The sequence below is a fragment of the Globicephala melas genome, chromosome 6 (genome assembly GCF_963455315.2).
Source record: "Globicephala melas chromosome 6, mGloMel1.2, whole genome shotgun sequence".
Classification (NCBI taxonomy): Eukaryota; Metazoa; Chordata; class Mammalia; order Artiodactyla; family Delphinidae; genus Globicephala; species Globicephala melas.
Genome location: NC_083319.1, coordinates 100,785,382 through 100,804,981, shown reverse-complemented (window position 1 = coordinate 100,804,981; position 19,600 = coordinate 100,785,382). Strand labels below are relative to the sequence as shown.

The following is a 19,600-nucleotide window of genomic DNA, read 5'->3' as shown; positions in this document are numbered from 1 at the left end:
AACAGCTTCTGAGGATGTTAAGAAGGCCAGGATGTCCTATGAGAGGCATAAAGCCTGAACCAACATTAGCTGTATCATTACTATCCTTTCAGGGTCAAGTTCCCTGATTAACAAGCGGGTCACCACGTTAATTCCATCATGATTTCCCATGTCACACACAACCTCTGCGTTTCCTCACTTAAAAGGTTATTGAAAATGATGGTTTGAGAACACAACCTCTTCCATAGACTCAACACCCGTTTTAATTTTATGAACATTGCACTTTGTGTTCAAGATGGTCTTTAAATGCTTTGAAGCAGAGTCTAGACCAGCACTGCCCAATAGAAATACAACGCATGCCACAAATGTAATTTTAAATTTTCTGGTTGCCACATTAATAATGTTGAAAAAAAAATGTTGAAAGAAACGGGGAAAATTAATGTTAATAATATATTTTGTTTATTCCAACTTATTCAAAATAATTATGATGAGATATTTTACATTCTTCTTTCATACTGTCTTTGAAATTGGTGTATGCTTCATACTCACGGCGCATCTCAGTTTAGACCAGCCACGCTTCAAATGCTTCATGAAGCTAGTGACTACCACGCTGGACGATGCACGTCTAGTTTCTTTTGTTTAAGGAGCTGGATGGTAAAAAGTAAAGAGAAACAAGGCCATGTTTTGAAGGGAGCTGGATCTAGTGAGGGTTTTATTTAGTATGGGATGCATACATGTCGACTCCAGGGGATATAGAGGGGAGAGCCTGAAGGTGGAAGCAAGAGGAAGTTAAAAGCGTCCAGGAAGACGCTGGATGGAAGGGAGGAAGGAGGAAAGAGTGTGAAGGCAGGACAGGGGCAAACTTTGAGGTTGATGCTGGTTAGGTTCCTCTTCCATAATTACAGGAATACTTTGGACATACTGCAGATTTGGTTCCAGGTTACCACAATAAAGCAAGTATTGCAATAAAGCGAGTCACATGAATTTTTTTGGTTTCCTAGTGCATATAAAAGTTACGTTCACAGGGGGAGGGATAAATTGGGAGATTGGGATTGACATATACACACTACTATATATAAGATAGATAACCAAGAAGGACCTACTGTATAGCACAGGGAACTCTACTCAATACTCTGTAATGGCTTATTTGGGAAAAGAATCTAAAAAAGAGTGGATATATGTATATGTATAACTGATTCACTTTGCTGTACACCTGAAACTAACGTGCTGTAAATCAACTATACTCCAATAAAAATTTAACAAAAAGTAAAAAATAAAAGTCATGTTTACACTATGCTGTAGTCTATTAAGTACGCAATAGCATTAGGCCAAAAAAAAGTACACATTTTCATTTAAAAATATTTTATTAGTAAAACATGCTAACCATCATCTGACAATGCAGGGTTGCCACAAACGTTCGATTTGTAAAAAACGCAGTTATCTGCGAAACATAATAAAGCAAAGTTCAGCAAAGCGAGGTATGCCTGTATTTTAAATCATTTTACTCTTTTATGATTCCCTATTTCCTCCTCTCCACCCCAGCTCTCCTTGATTTACCCAGTTGCCATCATTGTGATAACACGAGCACAGAGCTGAGACTCAGATCCCCTATAAGCCCAGGTGCCATTGCTCAGCTGTATGACTCAGCAAATTAACCTCCCCTGTGGCTTCAATTCCTCCTCTGTGTAATGAGGCGCTGGGATTATTTAGGTATTCATTCAGTCTGTCAGGCCGTCAGTCAACGAACATCAAGTGCCCGCGAGCACTGACCATGGTCCTATGTGCTCTCTGATCGTCACTTCCTTCTTTTTTTTTTTTTTTCTGTATGCGGGCCTCTCACTGTTGTGGCCTCTCCCGTTGTGGAGCACAGGCTCCGGACGCACAGGCTCAACGGCCATGGCTCACGGGCCCAGCCGCTCCGCGGCATGTGGGATCTTCCCGGACCGGGGCACGAACCCGTGTCCCCTGCATCGGCAGGCGTACTCTCAACCACTGCGCCACCAGGGAAGCCCCGTCACTTCCTTCTGATTCTACTGTTTTCTATTCCTCTTGACTTCCGGGTGGTGCTTTGATTGTTGCCATGTGCTGGATCTCACGGGCTGAACATTTCTATTCCTAAATGAAACCAGAGCTCCTCAGGCAGTGCAGACAGTCCCCACTAGTGAATTCCTCAGTAGTAATGGCCTTCTTAGCTGACATTGGAGGTTTCCACCGTCATCCATCTAAGCTCTTTGTAATATACCCATGGCGCTGAGAGGGGTAGGGGTAGAAAGGTAAAAGAAAAATCCCTAAACTGATCTTCTATCTAGAAATCTGATTTATAATTGCTGTCAGTTAGTACTTGGGGGCCTACAGAATGATAACCCTCACCACTTTGGCAATGAGGGAAATTTAGCTTTCTTCTGAGTGTGTCGCAAGTCTGCACACAGTACATCAGAGGTGGGCTGTCACCTGAAAGAGAGAAGAGGACGTCCAGGTTCCTAAAATCTGACTGATAATGGATTGAAAGTAACAATATTTCAATTAAAGAAAAACAAAGAGTGGACATTGAAGGCATTCTGCTAAATGAAATAGAAAAAGACAAATGAGGTATGATCTCATTTAGATGTGGAATCTAAGAAAACCTAACTCATAGAAAAAGAGAACAGATTTGTGGTTCCTGGAGGTGGGGGAGAGGGGAATTGGAGGAAGGGGATCAAGGTACAAACTTCCAGTTATGAGATAAATAAGTCCTGGGTATGTGATGTAAAACATGACGACGACAGTTAACACTGCTGTGTGGTATACTTGAAAGTTGCTTTTTTTTTTTTTTTTTTTTTGCGGTACGCGGGCCTCTCACTGCTGTGGCCTCTCCCGTTGCAGAGCACAGGCTCCGGACGCGCAGGCCCAGCGGCCATGGCTCACGGGCCTAGCCGCTCTGCGGCATGTGGAATCTTCCCGGACCGGGGCACGAACCCGTGTCCCCTGCATCGGCAGGCGGACTCTCAACCAGAAAGTTGCTAAGAGATAGATCCTAAAAGTTCCCATCACGAGGAAAAGAAGTTTTGTAACCGTATGAGGTGATGGATGTTAACTAAACTTATTGTGGTAACCTTCTCACAACATATGTACCTCATTATGCGTACACCTTACACTCATACAGTGTTTATGTCAATTATATCTCCATAAAACTGGGGGATGGGGGAAAAGAATGGGCTGGTCAGAAATGGTCTTGAAATCTGGAAGTAAAAGGAGCGTCACAGATGGAAACCTCAGCGACACCTGTCTGTGTAGAGATGAAGAAAGATGCAGCCTCTGCAAAGCCTCAGTGGCCCCTCCTATAACAGCCTGCCTGATGCCAGGACACACAGGGGCCGTGAGTGCTGATGGCAGGGCTGTATTTCTGTGCCTTTGGCTGAATGGCTGTATAAAGCCCTGTTACTTATCTTGTTACCATGAAACGTCTGATTCTCCTAGTTCCCCTGGTTCTGGCCCTCTGCCCACCAGGTCACCATCTGGTCACCTGTGGTTTGCAGGAGGGTTGCCGCACAGAGAGGGGACATGTGAGGCCCCAGCACATTTATTTCTCTCTGTGATTCCTGGGTAACTTGGCATTCCAGTTCCACATATTAATCTTGGGACTCTGATAAATACGAATCAGCCCCTGAGAAATCAGAATACTCTCAAGGCGCCAACAAAAGCGGGTTTCTGAGTCTAGAAGTCTACCCTGGACCATGGTTCAGTCACCATGGTGTCAATGAATGACACTCAGCAAGAAGTGGCCATACCGCCAGTGGTCACACCCAGATAGTGGCTTATTCATTTGACACATCATTTTTGAGCACCGTCTTAGCTGCTAGACGCTGAGCTGAGTTTGGGGGACACCTGGTCCTTCTTCCTTGGAGCCTCTGGTTTTGTTTTCTAAAGCAAATTTCAGAGAAATTCAAATAACAGTCCTTTCCTACCTCTCCTTTTAAGCCTAAAAACTACCTTTTAAAAATATATTTATTTATTTTTGGCTGTGTCAGGTCTTTGTTGCTGCGCGCGGGCTTTCTCTAGTTGCATCGAGCAGGGGCTACTCTTCGTTGCGGTGCATGGGCTTCTCATTGTGGTGGCTTCTCTTGTTGCGGAGCATGGGTTCTAGGTGTGCTGGCTTCAGTAGTTGTGGAACACGGGCTCAGTAGTTGTGGCACATGGGCTTAGTTGCTCTGAGGCATGTGGGATCTTCCTGAACCAGGGCTGGAACCCGTGTCCCCTGCATTGGCAAGTGGATTCTTAACCACTGCGCCACCAGGGAAGTCCCCAAAATACCTTTTTTAAAAAATAAATGCAGACCGAAGGAAAGCTCTGCAGTCCTCTTTTGCTCCACCTTGGGTTTTTGCTGACGTGAAGGTTGTCTTTTAATGAGTGGTTCTCCCTGATGGGGCCCCTCTTGAAATCTGGCTCCATCTTTGCTGGTGCTGCCTGGGCAGAGGAGGACGCTGCAAAGGCTCTAACCCCAGCAGAGCCGTCTGGAGCCAGGTGAGGACCTGTTGGGAGGCACACGGGGAGCAATCAGGTGCACGGGCACCCAAGAGACAAATCCTCCCTAAGCTTCAAGCCATTATGGAGTAACCAGGGATCCACCCGGGTTCAGAGGTTTTCCCTTTCAGATTAACTCTGCTTGGAAGTGCCCGGCACAGCTGATGTCTTTGTGCAAAAGGCCCTTTATGGGCATTAAGTGGAAGCTGCTAGCAATTCCATCACTTGTTCACACACCATATTTAACCTCCCAAGAGGTTCTTACAGGGAAGATCTCAGCTATATTTATCTCCCATGGACTTGCCAGAGCACTTCTGGTTGATTAAGGGAGGGGTGGGTTCAGCCCTGTATCAGAAACCATCTGCTTTCAGGCCAGAGACACGTGTATGAAGGGAGATGTCTCAGAGAGGTGGCGGGGACAGTAAGATAAAGTGGGAGTGACCTGCCGAGGAGAGCACACCCATTCCAGAACCCAGGGGAAGAGAGGCTCTTAAAGGGACTGGACCACATGAGTTGTGTTTGTTTCCCAAATGTTTTGATTGTTCAGAACATTCAAGGGTATGACCGTGGCCTACAGGACATGAGGCAGACTGTCATACGTTGTCACTAATTGAGGGCATGGCATTGTCTGGTGGCAACTAATAGCATGTGTTCTTTCCATATTCTCTAGGAGACTGTCTATAAAGTGTCGCCACTCTACATAGGTCATTTAGAAGCAACACTTCAAGGTTTTGTTGAAATAAAGCAGGGCTGTGTAAGAGTAGCTTCATGCTAAAATACAGATTCTCAGGTACTGATCCCAAAGATTCTGATTCAGTAGGTCTGGGGTAGGACCCAGGAATCTGCATTTGAACAACTCTCCTCACCGCTACCGCCACCTCCCTGGCGCCCCTGTATACACATCAGGTGATTCTGCAGTCCTCTTTTGCTACATGCAATCTCAGAGGACCCCACTTTGAGAAGGTCTGTGAAAAGGGCTCTGGGCTTGTCAACTGAAGCCCTGGATTTGGGAGTAGCTGTGTGACCTCGGAGAAGCCCCTTCACCTCTCTGGGCCTTCATTTCTGTGTCTATAGAATGAGGGAAGTGATCTTCGGACCCTTTCCAGGACCAGTATTCTAGGAGTTCAGGCACATTCACAATGCCCTCCCAAGGCTGTGGGTGTTCCAAATCTCCTAGAATGGGAACCGACCCTCAGACTTAGCTTTACCCTAAGGAGGATCAGGTGACAAACCACAGAGCTTTGTCCTGTTCCCTTATGAGGATTAGGCCTCTCAGGAGAGACAATACCATACTTAATCTAACACAACCCGCTTCCTCCCCAAACAACTCTAAGCATTTCCATGGGCATCATTTATTTTTGCCTTTTCTAAGGCTGGACTTTTCTAAGGCTGGACTTTTGTAAGGCAGGGGAAAGGGTGAGCCTCCCCATTTACTGAAGACAGACTGAGGCACACAGAGGTGGGGAAGCGAAGAGACAGCCCGTCTATCTCTGACTCCTATGCTTTGGGCGCCATCCTCTTCGCATCTTCATTCCAACAACATCAACTCACTGGGAGCCCTCATCTGCTCTGCATCTGCTAGAGATGAACATCATAGCCCTGGCTGAGAGTTACGAACAGGCCATCTCTCTCCTACAGTATTTCTGTGAGTTAATCTCACATAGACACATTGCAGGAGCAATTTACACAGGTCCTGCGATGCTTAGAGTGAAAGCACTCCTTCTGAAAGGAATTTAGAACTTTCGTCCTATGTGTTTTTATTAGATCTGGTTACCCCCCCACCCCAGCTAACTGATAACATCAAATGAGCCATAACTTCCTGCACTCAGAGCCTTGGAATGTAGTTGTGAATCATCACCGCTCTGTGTTGCTGCCTGGTTATTGCAATAGGAAGAAAAACGAAGAACGCGACAGATGCATAAGAAAAGTTCTTATCTGTGATACTTGAGCTTCGTGGCTACGTTTGTTTTGTTGGGTTTTTTTTACATCTTTATTGGAGTATAATTGCTTTACAATGGTGTGTTAGTTTCTGCTTTATAACAAAGTGAATCAGTTATACAAATACACATGTTCCCATATCTCTTCCCTCTGGCGTCTCCCTCCCTCCCACCCTCCCTATTCCACCCCTCTAGGTGGTCACAGAGCACTGAGCTGATCTCCCTGTGCTATGAGGCTGCTTCCCACTAGCTATCTACCTTACGTTTGGTAGTGTATATATGTCCATGCCTCTCTCGCTTTGTCACAGCTTACCCTTCCCCCTCCCCATATCCTCAAGTTCATTCTCTAGTAGGTCTGTGTCTTTATTCCTGTCTTACCCCTAGGTTCTTCATGACATTTTTTTTAAATTCCATATATATGTGTTAGCATACGGTATTTGTCTTTCTCTTTCTGACTTTCTTCACTCTGTATGACAGAGTCTAGGTCCATCCACCTCATTACAAATAGCTCAATTTTGTTTCCTTTTATGGCTGAGTAATATTCCATTGTATATATGTGCCACATCTTCTTTATCCATTCATCCGATGATGGACACTTAGGTTGTTTCCATCTCCGGGCTACTGTAAATAGAGCTGCAATGAACATTTTGGTACATGACTCTTTTTGAATTATGGTTTTCTCAGGGTATATGCCCACTAGTGGGATTGCTGGGTCATATGGTAGTTCTATTTGTAGTTTTTTAAGGAACCTCCATACTGTTCTCCATAGTGGCTGTACCAATTCACATTCCCACCAGCAGTGCAAGAGTGTTCCCTTTTCTCCACACCCTCTCCAGCATTTATTGTTTCTAGATTTTTTGATCATGGCCATTCTGACTGGTGTGAGGTGATATCTCATTGCAGTTTTGATTTGCATTTCTCTAATGATTAATGATGTTGAGCATCCTTTCATGTGTTTGTTGGCAGTCTGTATATCTTCTTTGGAGAAATATCTATTTAGGTCTTCTGCCCATTTTTGGATTGGGTTGTTTGTTTTTTTGTTATTGAGCTGCTTATAAATTTTGGAGATTAATCCTTTGTCAGTTGCTTCATTTGCAAATATTTTCTCCCACTCTGAGGGTTGTCTTTTGGTCTTGTTTATAGTTTCCTTTGCTGTGCAAAAGCTTTGAAGTTTCATCAGGTCCCATTTGTTTACTTTTGTTTTTATTTCCATTTCTCTAGGAGGTGGGTCAAAAAGGATCTTGCTGTGATTTATGTCATAGAGTGTTCTGCCTATGTTTTCCTCTAAGAGTTTGATAGTTTCTGGCCTTACATTTAGGTCTTTAATCCATTTTGAGCCTACTTTTGTGTATGGTGTTAGGGAGTGATCTAATCTCATACTTTTACATGTAGCTGTCCAGTTGTCCCAGCACCACTTATTGAAGAGGCTGTCCTTTCTCCACTGTACATTCCTGCCTCCTTTATCAAAGATAAGATGACCATATGTGCGTGGGTTTATCTCTGGGCTTTATATCCTGTTCCATTGATCTATCTTTCTGTTTTTGTGCCAGTACCATACTGTCTTGATTACTGTAGCTTTGTAGTATAGTCTGAAGTCAGGGAGTCTGATTCTTCCAGCTCCGTTTTTGGTTCTCAAGATTGCTTTGGCTATTCGGGGCCTTTTGTGTTTCCATACAAATTGTGAAATTTTTTGTTCTAGTTCTGTGAAAAATGCCAGTGGTAGATTGATGGGGATTGCATTGAATCTGTAGATTGCTTTGGGTAGTAGAATCATTTTCACAATGTTGATTCTTCCAATCCAAGAACATGGTATATCTCTCCATCTATTTGTATCATCTTTAATTTCTTTCATCAGTGTCTTATAATTTTCTGCATACAGGTCTTTTGTCTCCTTAGGTAGGTTTATTCCTAGATATTTTACTCTTTTTGTTGCAGTGGTAAACGGGAGTGTTTTCTTGATTTCACTTTCAGATATTTCATCATTAGTGTATAGGAATGCCAGAGTTTCCTGTGCATTAATTTTGTATCCTGCTACTTCATCAAATTCATTGATTAGCTCTCATAGTTTTCTGGTAGCATCTTTAGGATTCTCTATGTATAGTATCATGTCATCTGCAAACAGTGACAGCTTTACTTCTTTTCCGATTTGGATTCCTTTTATTTCCTTTTCTTCTCTGATTGCTGTGGCTAAAACTTCCAAAACTATGTTGAGTAAGAGTGGTGAGAGTGGGCAACCTTGTCTTGTTCCTGATCTTAGTGGAAATGCTTTCAGTTTTTCACCATTGAGGACGATGTTGGCTGCGGGTTTGTCATATATGGCCTTTATTATGTTGAGGAAAGTTCCCTCTATGTGGCTACGGTTTATACCCTCCCTTCCCTTCCCCCTTCTGGTTTTGCCAAGAGTAGGCCTGAGATTATAGACCCAGCTCTATACAAACCCTATTTTTCTCAGATGTATAAGGCTGTTACTTACAAAGGCTTCATTAATAGTCACCTTCTGTATCTTGGGAAATTCTTCTGTAAAACCACAAAATCTTCTAGTAGATACTGTGTAACTGCTATAAGGTTACGGTTTCTGTCTTAATTTAGGGTTATTCACACATTTCATCTATTGGCAACTCAGTTCTGTGGCAAGAGCTCTGTGCCAACAGCAAAAGCTTTGACATTGATAGAGGTCACAGTTTTGCAATAAATAATGCTGCTCTTTCTTTTCTACCTGTACCACCTTCCAGACTTGAGGCCAGCACTTTAGAACATTACTGAAAACAAGAAAGTGGGGGGGGGGGAATAAAAGGGGGTGTGTGAAACAGCCAAAATAGATGCCATAAAGTTTGTGTGTTCTTTTATCTTAGGGAATCCTCTTAGTGTGAGCACTGCACACTGATTATTTTACAAACAATTCCAAGAAGTTAACTTCTACAGCCATTAGCAGGAAAGAGGGTGTTGCTATAGACAGATCCTGATAAGTGTGCCATGTGGCAACCTTTAGAAAGAGCAAAGTTGGGAAAACTGAAACTAGATACTCTGTGTTCCGTTTAAGAAGGCAGAAAAGTACGTAAAACATTCTAGAAATTTTTCTACTCCAAATCATTACAATGTAAAAATGTAAAAGAGATGAAAACTCTCAGCCAGCTGAGAAAACTCACTCCCAGAAAGTAGCTAAGTTTAACTGTAGTTAAATATTTATTGTCAGTAAATCTTAAGTCAAGTCCCTGGAGTGTCCTGGTTAATGGAACATCGGTGAGTAAAAAACAAGAGCCCTTTGCCTAGAACCCCCCGAACCAAGCTAAACGATTCCCAGAACCTTTTTCTATACTTCCAGACTTTGGGGAATTACCTAATTTTGCAATAAAACCTGCCACTCTTCCCAAACACAGTGCTATGTATTTAAATTGGGGGGTGGGACAGGGAGGGTATATTTAAAAGTGTATATTTAAAGAATATAAGGGTATATTCTTAACTTTTTAAGAATTTTTGAACTTCCAGCAATCCTTGACGAATAACTGGTTTCTTTTTTTTTTTTGAGTGGCATGTTATTGTTTTACTGTTAATTTGACACATCTGAACTAAAGCATTCACAATACTTGATATACTTTGAAGAGAATCATACACTATAGTCTTAGACATAACCACAGAACAAGCAGAACAATTAAAACTACATAAGGTCTTAAAATATATCCACAGTGTGCATTATTTCAATAATCATTCATTTACGAATTAGATTACATACCATTCATTTTATTTTTCTTTCATTGTTTTATTCAAGCAGGATTCATTCAAGGAAAGGCAACTTAGTTTTTGTGTGAGCTTTATTTTTTGCACTACATTCGTTAATATAAAAGTTATGAATTAAACGTTTTCTTATCTCCTGCATCCAGGAGTAAATCCAGGAAATTCTCAGGTGGTAATCCAAAACAACAGGTCCTATTCTTAAAAAGAGTCAAAGTGAAAAGGGATCAAATAGCCAGTCTGTGTGTGGTCTTAAAGAACATCTAATAGAATTTCAGGATTTCTAATAGTGACAGTATTGCATTTCTACGAGATTAGTCAGAATTTAAAACAACATTGCGTACAAAATTATTCTTGAAGCTCTAAATGCCTTTTAAATGACTAAAATGAAAAATTTAAGTTGTTGCCTCACAGTACCAAACTTTTAAATCAAAACTAGTTAAAGTTCAGTGCTATTGTGACTTCTCATTTACAAGGTAACTAGTGGGTAAATTAACCAATGGCATAAAAATTAAGACTTACATCATTTTTTTTAAAGGAGAAAATGTATGATAACCAGGGAATACAGAAAATTCAATGTATTTTACAATAAAATAACCTTTAAATCTCTATCCCTGTACAACAGGGTTTAGGTCATCTTTAGTGAACTTGCATGTTTTCATACAGTTTATTCTGAGCGCTTGAATTGTTTTAGATATACAGCTTTTTATTGAAAGAATATTACATTTGTATACCAGGATAAGATTTAGTACATTGAGATGTTTTAAAAATATTTATAGGGCTTCCCTGGTGGCGCAGTGGTTGAGAGTACGCCTGCCTATGCAGGGAACGCGGGTTCGTGCCCCGGTCCGGGAAGATCCCACATGCCGCGGAGCGGCTGGGCCCGTTAGCCATGGCCGCTGAGCCTGCGCATCCGGAGCCTGTGCTCCGCAACGGGAGAGGCCACAAACAGGGAGAGGCCCGCGTACCGCCAAAAAAAAAAAAAAAAAATTTATAAATTTGTTTCTGATATGCAAAAGCATTTGGCAATACTTTCATAGCATTTGATCTTATAGAATTAAAATTTCATACAGTACTCATCTTGATGTTTAAAAAAAAGTCACAGAAAAAATATAAATTACACAGCCTGACTGCATGATACTGTTATTTGCAGTTTCTAGTTTGGTAATTAAAGCCTTCATTAAGTCTGTTAACAAATCATTACCTGTACATTTATGAAGGCAACTGACATGATTTGCAAACAAAACCTTCAGGTTTTATGTTATTTACCAAAGAGTGCAGTTCAGCAAGAAAGAAAACCCAGTATGCAAATCTTCAGAATATTTTACAAATTTACCAGTTCCTGTGACACAAACTGTTTCAATCTTTCAAGATACTGTCCATAACGTTCCACATCATTGTGACCTGCCCCTTCAACCCACAGAGGCTCCGCAGGTCTTTGGCGACGCTCAAACAATGCGAGGTCATGTGAAAAGTCAATGACTTCATCTCCAGTCCCATGAATTATTAATACTGGAGAGGTAATCTTAGAGATTTTGTCGATGTTTGGGAATGCATCAAAACAGTAGGTCTTCTTGTTTTCAGGAAAAGCAACTGACATTCCTGAGGTCAAAGGAGAATGAAGAATAACAGCAGAGCTCTCATACCAAGCAGCAAGATCCACAGATGGTACTGTCCCTATACTTTGGCCATATATATATATATGGCCATATATAATCACATATATATATATATGGCCATATATAATCACATATATATATATGGTCATATATAATCACATATATATATATGGCCATATATAATCACATATATATATATGGCCATATATAATCACACATATATATATGGTCATATATAATCACATATATATATATGGCCATATATAATCACACATATATATATGGCCATATATAATCACATATATATATATGGCCATATATAATCACATATATATATATGGCCATATATAATCACGTTTTCAGGGCGAATGCCATATCTTGTCCTAAGAGCAAGCCAAGAAGCTTCTATGTCTGCATAGAGGTTCTTCTCTGTTGGTTTCCCAGAACTTGCACCATATCCAGAATAATCATATGAGAATATATTACAATTAATCCATGATCCCAGTCCTACGTAAAAGCCACTCATCTGACCAAGATCAACAGCACTTCCGTGTGAAAAGAGTGAAGTGTATTTGGCATTGGGTGAGCAGCGCACAAACATGCAGGCAATTCTGTTGCCTTTACTGGTTCTAGTCGTGAAACACTCAATAGCATCTTTTTCTCTAGAAGAATATTGCCAGTCCGCTCGTTCTGATAGGCGTAACGTCCAGCGGCTTCCACTTTCATCACACATCAGCGCGTAAGTTGGGTCAGGTGGCAAAAATGCTAATTTTGAAGCAATTTTCCCTGGACAAGGTGGACAGCAGCAGAGGCAACATAGCGCACTAAATGAAAGATTATTCATCTTCTCTCCCCTTCACCGAACCAACAGAGAATCTTCTCAAAAACCCAGACGCTATCGGGAGTGGCTTCTCCCAATAATTGGTTTCTTACTACAAATGTGATGGGCAAACATTGTGGACATTTTAGGAAACACAGATAAGAAAAAAGAACGAGGTAAAATTTATAATTTCATTCCAAGAGTTATCACTGTGAACATACATCCTTCTAATCTTTTATCTTTTAAATTATTTTAATTGAACAAGAACTACATAAATGCATGCACCTTTTAAACAAAATTAGAGCATCATATATAAAACTAAATTTCTCATTGACCACCTCTCAAAAATCCCTGACCTTTCCTTCTGTCCAAGTGACCAACCACTCTTGGGAGTTTGGTGTGCTTCCTTCCAGAATCTTATAATCGTACAATATGTTGATGTATTTGTGTGTTGCATTTACATAAAAGGCATCATACTATGAGTTTGCGATTTACCAGTGTTTTGGAAATCTAATCGTGTAAATATATTGATCAAGTGAATTTGTTTTAACTGCTGAATAGTATTCCATTATACCGTATTTTATATGTATACTATACCGTATTTTACTTATTATCCTCTCCTTTCAGTGGATACTTAGGATTGTTAACAATTTTTCTCTAACTCCAACAATGTTGCAGTAAATGTCTTATGTGTCTTTTCCATATTTCAAGATTCTAAATTCCTACAAGAAGGAATTGTGGATCCAAGGTTATGCCCACATTGCCTCTCAAGGGGCTGCATCATCTTGGAGTATGAAAATGGAATCGAGAAGTTCCCACTTCCCAGCAGTCTCAGTGACCCTTCACCTACCAGACATTTCCAAGTGGTCAGTACATTAGGTGTAAAACAGCATCTCTTCAACTTTTTCATTAGTAGTTGCCTGATAAAAACTGTGTTTGAGCGTCTTGTTACATGTTTTTCCTCTTTTATGAATTGCCTATTCATATCCTTTGCTCATTTTTCTAAAGGGTGCTTGTTTTTTTTCCCCCACATATATCTGTTATATTCATTCTTTTTTACATAAGTTGCAAATTTTTCTCCCAGTCTTCAGCTTGTCTTTCATGTTGTTTGGGGTGTCTTTTAAAAAAAATTTTGGTATTTTTTTTGAAAACTTTTATTGAAATATAGTTGATTTACAATGTTGTGTTAGTTTCAGACGTACAGCAAAATGATTCAATTATACATATATATTTTTTTCCAGATTCTTTTCTGTTATAGGTTATTACAAGATATTGAATATAGTTCCCTGCACTGTACAGCAGGCCCTTGTTGGTTATCTATTTTATATACAGTAGCATGTACATTTTAATCCCAAACTCCTAATTTATCCCTTCCCCTGCCTTTCCTCTTTGGTAACCATAAGTTTATTTTCTATGTTAGGGTATTTTTTATTATATAGTTCCTTTTTTTACAACTTAGATGATATTTATTCAGTAATTTAATTTAAATTGTTAGGTCTTTTACTATATGAGTTTTGCTTTCCATGACTTATTTAGGGTTCCCCTTTCCATGGGATCATAATGATATTTCCTATACTTTTTTCCCTAATACTTTAAAATTTGTATTCTGAGGGTTCAGGTTTTTAATTCATCTAAATTATAATTTTGTGTATCATGTAAGTTAGAGATTTGCTTTTATTTATTTTGTCTACATATAGCCAATTCTCTCAATACAATTTATTAAGTAGTCCATTTTTGCCTGCTGAATTGAAATGCTGTCTATATCATATAGACCTAGTTCTATTCTAGTCTTACAACAAATGACACTTATTTACTTGCTCTGCAGTGTGTGTGTGTGTGTGTGTGTGTGTGTGTGTGCGCGCACACACATTTACAACCTGCTTTTGTTTTATAATCTGCTGTTTTTACTGAAAAACTGCAGCAGGAGAGTAGATACATTCTGAGTCACGTGATGGAATATAGCAATTAAAAGAAACTAAAGTTATGCATATCAATATGGATAAATTTCCCAAATGTAATGTTGAGTAAGAAAAACAATCTGTATAAAAATTTCATGGAGAATACCATTTACATAAATGGTATTCACATAAAGCTTAAAAATATGTAAAACAGGGCTTCCCTGGTGGCGCAGTGGTTGAGAGTCCGCCTGCCGATGCAGGGGACGCGGGTTCGTGCCCCAGTCCAGGAAGATTCCACATGCCGCGGAGCGGCTGGGCCCGTGAGCCATGGCCGCTGAGCCTGCGCGTCCGGAGCCTGTGCTCCGCAATGGGAGAGGCCACGACAGTGAGGGGCCCGCGTACCGCAAAAAAAAAAAAAAAAAAGTAAAACAATATTTAACGTAGTTTAGGAAAACACACATAATACAAGCTAAAAGTAAGTCCATGCAAACAATAAAAACCAGATTCAGGATTAAAGGTGGATTTACCATGAAGCCTATGAAGCTTAAGTTCAGGTCTCTCACTTAGAACACTTTCAAGGTCCTGTACTTGAATTTGATTTCATAATTGTGTACTTGTTTTCTTAAAGAGGTTCTCCTTTCCCAAACTGTATTAGTCTCAGGCCTATCCCTAAAGGAGGATATAGAAGGGGATGGGAAGGAAGGGGGAAGCGGGGGAGAAGAGGAAAGGGCTGAAGAGGGGAGGGGTGAGGAGGGAAGGGGAAGAGAGGGGAAAACAAAGAGTCTCTCCTAAAAGATGCTGGCTCCCCAGTGCCTGCTCCGGCATCACTGTCCAGCTCTTGGGCACTTGTGTCTGAAGGCATGTTTACTATAAGCCAGAGGGTGAGACAGCTCTTGGATTTGACTTGATTAACCGTCCAGGGTCTTGCACAGCTCCAGGCTTGGAGGACATGGAACAGAAGCCACCTGACAGGGAGGAGTTCCCAAGAGGGCTGCCAGCTGCTCCACTTCACCCTTAGTCCATTCTTCCACCCCTGGTGCACAATGTAACACCAACACAGAGCTTGCAAAACACAGTGCGTGGCCAGAAGTTCTCCAGGCCAGAGGCTGAGTGCTTTGCGGTTGTATCCAGGAGGATGGTTTGAGACCCAAGGCCCCCTGCAGCCACAATTCTGCTCCAGTCCTTTAAGCTTCCAGACTAAATCTCGCTTCTTTTACTCAAAGTGTACACCATTTTTTAAAAAATAAACCAACTTGAACAAAATAAATAAATGACAGTTATTTCAACAACAGCAACAGAAATATACAGAAACATACACTATGAACATCTTTCCATGTTCTTTCACAGCACTTTTTAAAAATTTTATTGAAGTATAGTTAATTTACAATGTTGTATTAATTTCTGCTCTACAGCAAAGTGATTCAGTTATACATATATATATATACATTCTTTTTCATATTATTTCCCATTATGACTTATCATAGTATATTGAATATAGTTCCCCGTGCTATACAATAGGACCTTGTTTTTATCCACCCTATATATAATAGTTTGCATCTGCTAATCCCAGACTCCCACTCCATCCCTCCCCCAGCCGCCTCCCCCTTGACCACCACAAGTTTGTTGTCTACATCTGTGTGTTTCTGTTTCATAGATAAATTCATTTGTGTTGTATTTTAGATTCTGCAGATAACTGATATCATATGATATTTGTCTTTCTCTTTCTGACTTACTTCACTTAGTATGATAATCTCTAGGTCCATCCATGTTGCTGCAAATGGCATTATTTCATTCTTTTTTATGGCTGAGTAGTATTCCTTTGTGTATATATATACCACATCTTCTTTATCCATTCATCTGTCGTTGGACATTTAGGCTGTTTCCATATCTTGGCTATTGTGAATAGTGCCGCTATGAACATAAGGGTGCATGTATCTTTTTGAATTATAGTTTTGTCAGGATACATGCCCAGGACTGGGATTGCTGGATCATAGGGCAACTCTAGTTTCAGTTTTTTGAGGAACCTCCATACCATTCTCCATAGTGGCTGCACCAATTTACATTCCCACCAACAGTGTAGGAGGGTTCCCTTTTCTCCACACCCTCTCCAGCACTTAGTGTCTTCTACAACATTTTTAATGGCTACATAGGACATATCAACATTGATTAAATGGTCACTATTGGACCATTGGACATTTAGATTGGTTCTAGTTTCTGCTCAATACAAACATTCCTACAGCTGACCCTTAGCATACAGCCCTAGTGATTTCTTTAGAAAAAAATTCTTCTAAGTGGACTTCCTTTGTCAAAGAGGACTGAATATTTTCAAGGTTTCTGAGATATATTGCCAAGTATGCTGCCCAAAAGGTTGCATCAATTCACACACATCAGTATATGAGAATGTCTTGTTTCCCAAACTGAAGTCAATGCTAAATGTTTACATTAAACAAAAGTATGTTGTCCAATGGATAGACAAAAAAAAAAAAAAAAATAGCATCTCATAGCTTTAATTTGCCATCAGTTCAAGATTCAATTGCCACATGTTCATTGGACACTTGTGTTTCTTCTGAGTTGATTTATATTCTCATGCTTTGCTCTGTCCTCCATTGAGACAATGCTCCTAATCTTATTGATTAGTAAGAGCTTTTTATATATTATGACATTAACTTTTATTCATGTATGTTGTTAATACTTTCCTTTTTGTTTTGCTATTTGCCTATATGGTTTATTGTGGTTTTGAGGCACAGACATTTTAAAATTAAATGTATCAATATTTTTTATTTCAGGTACTTTCTTAGGTGTTTTTTTGTTTTTAAGAGTCTTTTCCCCAAAGAATATATAAATGTTCACCTATACTTTTCCCCAGTACTTCCATGGTTTTATTATTTTTTTATTATTTTTTTATTGAAGTATAGTTGATTTACAATGTTTCAGGTGTCTTCCATGGTTTTATTTATGAAATTTGGGGTGACCCTCTTCTTTTCCAAAGAGTTAATCATTTCATGAAAGTCACCTTTTTTCTTACAGATTTTAAATGGGACTTTCATTATATATTGATTTGAGTCTCTTTCTGAACTTTTCAGTTTTAATCGATGAGTGTCATTTTCCCAGCATTATGTCAATTATTGTAATTATGGTGTATGCAATTCTAGTTTTATGGAAAGTCCTTATTATTTCTTTCTTTTCTTTTTCTTTTTTCTTTTTTCAAGATTAGTTTGGTTGTACTTGCATGTGTATTCCTCCGGAATCCTTCTGGCAATTCTACTTTCTTTTCCTTTACTTGTAATATTATGAGCACTAATGATTTTTCGTAAACACAAACGTGGTCTTGACCAAAAGATGTGGTTGGAGAAGAGAGAAAAAGTACAAAGAAACACTCACCAGGCTAGGTAAGATATTATAGATTTTTTACTCTAATCATTTCCAAACAACCAGACCTTAAATTCCTCCAATATGATCCAAAGACCTACCACCCATGGAATAAATGAAAATCTTCTGTGTAAAAGGAGAGATAGAGAGAATATAAGGACATATAGGTAGAAGTCAAAGAAAGAAAACAGGATCTGAAATTAAGAGGAACACAAACACACATGAAATCAAAATGCTGAAAGGAGCCTACAGAAATGACCCATGGTTTTCATTTTTTTACTTTCATTCATTCTTCATTTCTATAAACAAAACTCTAAATGTTTTTAAGAAGCCACTGAAATTTTGTAGTCTATCCCCTAATCTAATTTATGATGTATAGGACCTACATTTCAGAGAGTTATAAAATAACAGAATCTTTCCTGCCCAATGCAGGAGTCCCCCTGTAGCACTTCTCCTAGGAGTGGCTGTCCAGCCACTGCTTGGCTACTGTCTGACTAGGCCTTGACTCACTACCTCCCTGAGCCCTTCCCATGTTTAAATAGCCTAATTATTAGAAGGCTCTGGCTGCTATAAAGTCAAAATCTGTCTCCCAGCATATCCCTCCCCCACCCTTTGCCCTGGTTCTGCTTTTTTGTGCCAACATTGGCCTTCACTGCTTTGGAGCTGGTTCTCCTGTCCCCTTCAGTTTTATCTTCCACAGACTTGTCATTCCTGAACAGTCCTTTTGGGACATAGTTCTTGATCTCTCCTCTGGAAGTATTATAAAATAGCCAACATTTCTCTTAAAGGTGAAATGCAGAAGTTAACATAATTCTCCAGGTTGCATCTGACCAGTGCAGTAAGTTGGGAGAACCTCATTCCTTACTTGGCATTTTTTTAAAATGAATGCACCTCAGGTTACATTCAGGTTTGAGATAACAGACTCAAGCTACAGCTATTTGGCCTTGTCATCAGGAAATAGTTTTGGTCCTTTTCACGTAAGCAAGAGAACAGATCTCACCGGTAAAAATGAACTCCTAGGGCTTCCCTGGTGGCGCAGTGGTTGAGAGTCCGCCTGCCGATGCAGGGGACATGGGTTCGTGCCCCGGTCCGGGAAGATCCCACATGCCGCGGAGCAGCTGGACCCGTGAGCCATGGCCACTGAGCCTGCACGTCCGGAGCCGGTGCTCCTCAACGGGAGAGGCCACAACAGTGAGAGGCCCGCGTACTGCAAAAAAAAAAAAAAAAAAAAAAAACTCCTAGCAGACTGGTGAAATTTGGGAGGAGTCTTTAAAGCCAAGAATAAGGGGGGAAAAAGGCCGTTCCATGTAAAAACTGGAAGGATCCAGGTAGTGGAATTATGGGTGCCACGAAAACTTCTGTGCCCAGGAAAAGTGAGTGCCTGCCCATCAGTGAAGAAACCCCAGGCTGCATCACTTTGGGGGGTGCCTTGTTCCAGGCATAGGTCTCTGCCCCGGTAGACAGTTTTTGAGAAATTGAGCTTTTGCCCCCTTTCAGTCTTGCTTCTTAGGATTGGTTGGGAGCAGTGACAGCTTAAATTTCTCTTGTCTATTCCAACGTGTGTGCCCGTCTGTGAAAGATGGAAATTAACTCAGGACCGCAGGACCCCAATTACTCTGCGCCTAGTACCCTTGGGCTCTGCCTCCAACGGGCCCTCCGGGCAGCTCCTCTAATCCACAGAGAGCCTGACTCCTGGCATGCCCATCTCCCGGCTCACCTTTCCCTTTCCCTCCCCTACGGAGCAGTGCT

The 19,600-nt window shown here is 40.6% G+C and overlaps 1 protein-coding gene and 1 long non-coding RNA gene across 3 annotated transcripts in view; both read right to left on the bottom strand.

The window, feature by feature from the left end:
• Positions 1-11,238: 11,238 nt before the first annotated feature.
• On the bottom strand, positions 11,239-12,608 carry LOC115864901 (alpha/beta hydrolase domain-containing protein 17B-like). The gene is made up of 2 exons (XM_060300037.1): positions 12,115-12,608; positions 11,239-11,842 (listed from the first exon to the last, which is right to left on the bottom strand). The coding sequence occupies exons 1-2, from the start codon at positions 12,606-12,608 to the stop codon at positions 11,470-11,472; spliced, it is 867 nt and encodes a 288-aa protein (XP_060156020.1). The 3' UTR covers positions 11,239-11,469.
• Positions 12,609-17,003: 4,395 nt separating this feature from the next.
• Positions 17,004-19,600, bottom strand: part of LOC115864899 (uncharacterized) — a 42,980-nt gene continuing 40,383 nt past the window's right edge. For both annotated transcript variants that reach the window (XR_009564401.1, XR_011377555.1), the window contains exon 5: positions 17,004-19,058. This is a non-coding gene — a long non-coding RNA (uncharacterized lncRNA). The remainder of the gene's footprint in view (positions 19,059-19,600) is intronic.